General features: G+C 42.8%; 1 protein-coding gene across 1 annotated transcript; it reads left to right on the forward strand.

Moving 5' to 3' along the window:
• Positions 1 to 264: 264 nt before the first annotated feature.
• On the forward strand, positions 265 to 2,479 carry LOC135112317 (uncharacterized). Its single transcript, XM_064026650.1, has 2 exons — positions 265 to 1,481; positions 1,992 to 2,479. Exons 1-2 carry the CDS (start codon positions 497 to 499, stop codon positions 2,285 to 2,287), a joined length of 1,281 nt encoding a protein of 426 aa, XP_063882720.1. The 5' UTR covers positions 265 to 496; the 3' UTR covers positions 2,288 to 2,479.
• The last annotated feature ends 3,852 nt before the right edge of the window (positions 2,480 to 6,331 follow it).

Here is a 6,331-nt window from a genome sequence, read left to right on the forward strand (position 1 = left end):
TGTGTGTGTGTGTGTGTGTGTGTGTGTGTGTGTGTGTGTGCTCCTTTGCCTCCTGATATTAATTAGACTGGTGGACGTCACATATATTTACTCGTTTATTTGTCACTTTTGGCGTAAAAAAAAATAATAAATCAATCAAATCAACCACTGCCTGCCCCTCTGTACCTCCCTGCGTCACCTGCTGCTCGGATCCTCAACTACACCTTAACGAGTCCGCGATGATCGGCTCGTTCACCTACCGAAGTGAGGACGAGCGCCCGGCCCCTCCATGCCGTGACTCCTGCTGTGTCCTTCACCCGAGTTAGCCGCTGGTCGTTTCTGACGGTGTGGTAGTGGTGGTCCAGGGCAGCGAGAGGCGGTAGGGAGTTTTTAAGTGCGTTTTTAAACCGAAATTCCTGGATATTTGTTGATCTGTGATATTAAGGATGTTTTGGGACGTGTACAGAACTAGAAGCATAAGTATTAGTGGCAGCGGTGGTGTCGTGGTGCTCGCAAGATGGACGAACCGGAGATGATGGAGCTGCAAGACGCGAGTGACGAGAACATGGTGTCCTTCATCGTGTTCCATCCGACGAAGATCAGGAAGGAGGAACGCACGCTGCCCTTCAGAGTGGTGGGTGCGGGCCTCCTGGGCATGTTGTGCGCCCTCATACTATTCATTATCGTCAACCTAATCTTCTTTGCCGCACAGCCTCCCCCTGTGACCGAGATTCCAGACGGCGAGGAGCACCAGATTTTCATTGACCTTGACCTTGATAACCCTGTGGAACTCGAAGACCTCATGGACCTTGACGACACTGATGACATCGATAACACTGACGACCTCACGACACCACAGCTGATGGACGAAATGCTTTCAGAAACTTCCTCTAGCCTCCAGGACCCCACGCTTCCTGTGCTGGTGTTTTACAGACCCGCCAAGACTCCCTCCCGCCTCCCCTCAGGTCCTGGCAACATGACTCCCCTCTCCTCTTCCCTCTCTGATCCTCATCCCACCCGGTCCCCCTCCACACACTTCCCTCCCGTCACCACAACATGCACTGAGCAGTCCCCATGCACGCCAACCCTCCCGCCCTACCGCACCCCGCACGTCACGCTTTTCACCAAGATCAACAACCGCTTCGTTGCAATCACCGCCTCCACGGCCTCGCACTCCCCCACCAGGACCACCCCCACTACTACCCCCTCGACTACCACCACTGCCACACCTCCCCCTACCACCACTACCACCGCAACCAATGCCACCACTACCACGGCAACCTCAGCCAGTACCATCACAGTGACCGTTACCCCCTACACTTACTCCACAGTCGCCTCGCCACTAAACACAGAGCCCGTATACCCCTCGACCGAAGTGTTACACCCAGAGGAGAACCCCGCCACCTACAGCAGCTACAACAAAGGGGCGGTGGTGATGTACGTGTTGCTGGCGGTCCTAATGCTCTTCATGCTGGTGGTTCTTCACGAGATGGTGGATTTGAGTGAGTATACGGAGTGGTGGCGCGGACTGAGTGTGTGAAGGGTGTCTGTATTATTAGTGTATTTTTTGTGGTTTAAGAGTGGCTGGTTTTTGGTGGGCAAGGCAGAGTGGTAAAGAGTGGCTGTTTTTTTTAACTGTGGGTGAGGCAGAGTGGTAGAGATGTTTTTTTGTGGGCGAAGCAGAGTGGTAAGAGTGACTGGTTGTTTGCTGTAGGCGAGGCCAGAGTAAGTGGCCGGTTCTATTTTTTGTGACGAAAAGCGAGTCGGGTTTTTCTTTTTTTTATGGGGCGGGGAAGGGAAGGATGGAGGCAAGGTAAGTGGTTTTATGGATTTAGTGTAATGCATGGCGCCAGAATGTATTTTCCTACACGGCGCCATGTCCCTTTGTTGCGGTGCACTGAATACAATCATTGTTTTGTTCTATTAGACCATGATTATTGTGCTCTTCATTACATAGCATGACAGTCTTGTGCCTCGAGTCACTAGCAACACCGTCCTCCCTTCCCCCCCAGACCGGAAGGAGCCCTGGAGCTTGTGGATGGCAGATGCCGTGAGAACCGTGGGCGGGGCTGCGGTGCGCCGGCGTGTGCAGAGTCGGTATGGCAACGTGGTGGCCCTGCGCACCCTGAGGCAGGGGAACAGGACCTTCTTTCAAGTCACGGACGCCAACCCGACGTCTCGCAACCCGCACCGTCAATCGTGCTGCCCCCCGAACTGCGGCGTCATGCACGCCCACCACCACCACCTGCCCCGCGAAAACCCAGACTGCCACAACCCCCGCTCACACACCCGGCCCGGCAGGCACTGAGGACTGACAGCGGGAGTCCCCCTTACGTGCCTGAGTGGTGCTGACGCTGCGCCGCCCCAGTCTGTCTGACCACGCCGCGACCTGATGGCTGGAGTAGTAAACAGACTGGCTGAGATGCCTAGGCGTCCATCTTGTTGGAAGTCTACACGTTGGTTTTATAAAGATTTTATTTTTAATTGTTGCAAGACTTTCGGATTTAATATTTAAGGACTAGTCAATATTCAGGGACTTTTTAACGTAGCGACTGGCGCGTGTGTGTCCGCGCCACTCAGGCACTGTAAGCTTTTAGGGTTTTATTGGAAATTGCACTGGTGGGCGTGTATTGGCCTGATGTACACACCCACCAGCCTTTGGAGGGTCAGCTGATTTTAATTTAGTCTAAGTTAGATGAGGTAGAGAGGAAAGGGTTAGGATGGGTGGGAGGGCAACGATATTTTATTAGTTTTTTGAGGTAAGGCTTTTTTCAGGGCTTTATATCTTGGGGGCTTTTAGTTAGGGGAATAGGGCTGTTCTTTTATTTGTATTAAATCTTGTTCTTTTAGTTAGGGGATATTTAGTTAGGATTGAATCTTTCAGTAAGGAGTTCTTAGGGTTTCAGGGTTTTTAATTAGGACTTCAAAGTTTGTTAGCTTGTCTTAGGCTAATTTTAGTGGGCTTCATTTTTTTTTTTTTACTTGGGGCTTGATTTTCATTTTTTTAGTAATTTAATTTATATTTTTTAGTTAGGGATTATTTGCTTTTATTGTTTTTTTAGTAATGGATTAACTGCTTTTAGTTAAGACCTCTTAGTCTTGCTTAGGGTGTTAGTTTATTGCTTTGCTTTGTCAGGATTTTTTAGTTAGGGATTATTTGCTTTTATTGTTTTTTTAGTAATGGATTAACTGCTTTTAGTTAAGACCTCTTAGTCTTGCTTAGGGTGTTAGTTTATTGCTTTGCTTTGTCAGGATTTTTTAGTTAGGGATTATTTGCTTTTATTGTTTTTTTAGTAATGGATTAACTGCTTTTAGTTAAGACCTCTTAGTCTTGCTTAGGGTGTTAGTTTATTGCTTTGCTTTGTCAGGATTTTTTAGTTAGGGATTATTTGCTTTTATTGTTTTTTTAGTAATGGATTAACTGCTTTTAGTTAAGACCTCTTAGTCTTGCTTAGGGTGTTAGTTTATTGCTTTGCTTTGTCAGGATCTCGTAGTTAGGATTAAATGTTTAGGGATTCAAGTATTTTTAGGTGGAATATTCTAGGTAGCTGGGATATTTTACATAATTGAGTTAGGATGTTCTTCACTTTTTTCTTTACTACTTTCTTTTTATCAGGCCAGTAGTTGTAAGTTGAGTAGGTTAGATTTAGCAGTTGTTAGACATGTTTGATCTTTACTTAGCCTGGTTGTTAGCGCCTTGCAGTTGTTAGTTTTTTTTTTTTTATTCAGATTTGTCAACCATTTTTCCAGATTTATTTACACTTGTTACAGTTAATTGTTGCGGATTAATTTGCTTACCCAGATTTATTCAGATTTGTCGACAGTTTTCGTCAATTTATTTACACGCAAGTTAATTGTTACGGATTCATTTGCTACAGTTAATGTTAGATTCATTTGCTACAGTTAATTGTTACGGCTTCATTTGCTAATTTCATGTCTTGTTAATTGTTTTAAAATTGTTGGTTATTGTTTATAAAATTCTATTTCGGTAGAAAAGTTAATTGATTCAGTAGATGTTGAATTTAAAATAAACGCAGTAATTGATCAAAAGGTAACTCTTGATCTTGTAGGATAGATGTACAATATTAATAGGGGAATAAATGGCTTTCTCTTAGTCGAGTAGGGTTAGGATAGCAAATCTGGCTTCGTGAATAAGGAAACTTGAGCTTTATTTGTCCTAGTTAATTGTGTGGGATGGCAGCTTCACTTCTTCCTTCTTTGACTTTTTCCTTAGCCTTTGTTTTTTTCTGTTTGCATTTTTTGCTTGTTTTAGCTTTCTTTATTTTGCATCTTTGTTTTGCATTACTTATCTCTTTTTTTTTTACTCCAGCTCCGCGTTTTTCTTACTCACTTTCTTTGCTTCACCTTTTCGTGTATCTAATTTTGTTTTACTTTGCCTCTTCGCTTTTTGTGGGAATCCAAACGCTTCATTTTTTTTTTTTTTTACTACTGCTTCGCTTATTAATTTTTGCTTTCTTTGCCTTTATTTTCGTTTTTGCTTCGCCACACTTTTTTGTGGGGATGCGCACGCTTAACTACCTCATGTGTCTAGTCATTAGTTAGTCGCTTCACTCTAGTCCGTCACATGTTTCCTTAGTCAGACTAGTCAGTGTTGGGCGCGTCGTTCAGTAAGGCAGGTGCTTCGTCAGGAGGGGATAAGTCGGTATAAGGATCTTTTTTTTTTTTTTTTTATTTTATTTTTTTTTTACTGTGGTTTTTCAGTAACGTCTAACTCGGATTAGGCAGGATTTTTAAGTTTTGTCTAGGTTCAGGTTGTGCAAAATTTAGCTCCGTCAAAATTTAGGTTGTGTAAAGGTTGTGCAAAATAAGCTTTGTCGAATTCAGGTTGATTTAAGTAAGTTTGCTTTAAATATACGTTCTGTAAGTTTAAATATACCTTCTGTAAAATCAAGCTTTGGCAAAAATTACATTGTGCAAAATTTACAGTTACAGCAGGAAATGTCAGAAGTTTGGTCTTGTTGCCGCTGAAATCAAGGATTGTTTGGAACCTGAACTTGTTAATTTGTTGAATCACTTCACTCGAAAGTTTACTCCGCTCAAAATTTAGTTGGTCTGGTCCGACTTGTATTAAGTTAAGAATTCCCCGCTTACTCACCTCAGCAGGACGTGACTTGCCTTACGGAACTTTATCTATTTGACCTTTATCTATTTGTCCTCGTTCATCTATTTGTCCTCGTTCAGTCCTTGGCGTTTCCTTGTTCACAGACCTGTTTTAGTGTTTTTAGATCTATAAAGCAAAATCAATGTTGTCGACTCGTCCAATCTGTGGATGTTAGACTACATTAACAAAAAAACTGTAATATTAAGAAAACAAACGTTAAATGTAGGAGTGATAAATTTAATTACTATTCAAAATCAAGTTGTATGTATTGATCAAAATTGGCTTGGGTCTTAGTCATCTCGTGCCACACTCGGGAGGGAAGGTGATTCAGACCAAAATTAAGATCATTGTTTTTTTTTTTTTTTAAGATTGGTATTGTTTCATTATGTTCTTTCGGTCTTTCGTATGTTTCGGCTTGAATGATGTACTAGAAAACAAACACTACATTTAATTAAAAATAAATATAAAGTTACACCAATGTTTGTTTTTCCTGGCTACCCTTCAAAGCCAGTGTTTCATGTCTTCTCCTGTTTTGAATACCCGAGTGACATCGTCCCTTGCATTATATATCACTTTCCCTCTGAGCCAGAGTTTCATGTCTTCCCTTGCATTGTACATCAAAGTAACCCGACATTTCTCATTCTCTTATACCATCCGAAAGAAGACATCGGAGAGAAGACATTAATTTTTGTCTCCCATTGTAACACGCAAAAGGAAGCGTTTATAATGCTGCTCCCTTGTGAAACACAGAGCAAGTTTTCACATCTCCTAGCTACTCGTCACATCTCTCTTGTACCACCCGACAGTACTCGTCGCATCTCTCTTGTACCAGCCGACAAACCACTAATTTAAACCTGCGTCACTTTAACTAGAGCCTTTTGAAAGTAGTGAAGGTGCAGCGAAGTGTTCCAAAATGTGATGGTGCCAGACTGAGCGCCGCGCCGTCACTTGCTGGCTCGGTGGCTCAGTCGCGCAGTCATGACCCAAGACAAGTACACTTTCCTTGGCTCTTAGTTGAATACTGGTAAGGACGCAACATGGCCACTCGTCTCTTCACTGTCTTCTGCGTCGTTCATGAGATAACACGCACACGAAAAAAATAAAATAAAATAAATAAAATATAAATATAATAATAATAAAAATAATAAAATAAATAAAAAGGAGAATTGACTAGTTTGTTCTTTATGAGTTGTGCCGCGGTATTTTTTTTTTTCCTATTTTGCGGGTTTT

This window comes from Scylla paramamosain, chromosome 23 (genome assembly GCF_035594125.1).
Source record: "Scylla paramamosain isolate STU-SP2022 chromosome 23, ASM3559412v1, whole genome shotgun sequence".
NCBI classification, from domain to species: Eukaryota; Metazoa; Arthropoda; class Malacostraca; order Decapoda; family Portunidae; genus Scylla; species Scylla paramamosain.

Coding starts and splice junctions, on each gene's coding strand:
- LOC135112317 (XM_064026650.1), top strand. CDS start 497: ATGGACGAACCGGAGATGATGGAGCTGCAAGACGCGAGTGACGAGAAC. Junction 1,482..1,991: donor TCACGAGATGGTGGATTTGA/GTGAGTATACGG, acceptor CTTCCCCCCCAG/ACCGGAAGGAGCCCTGGAGC.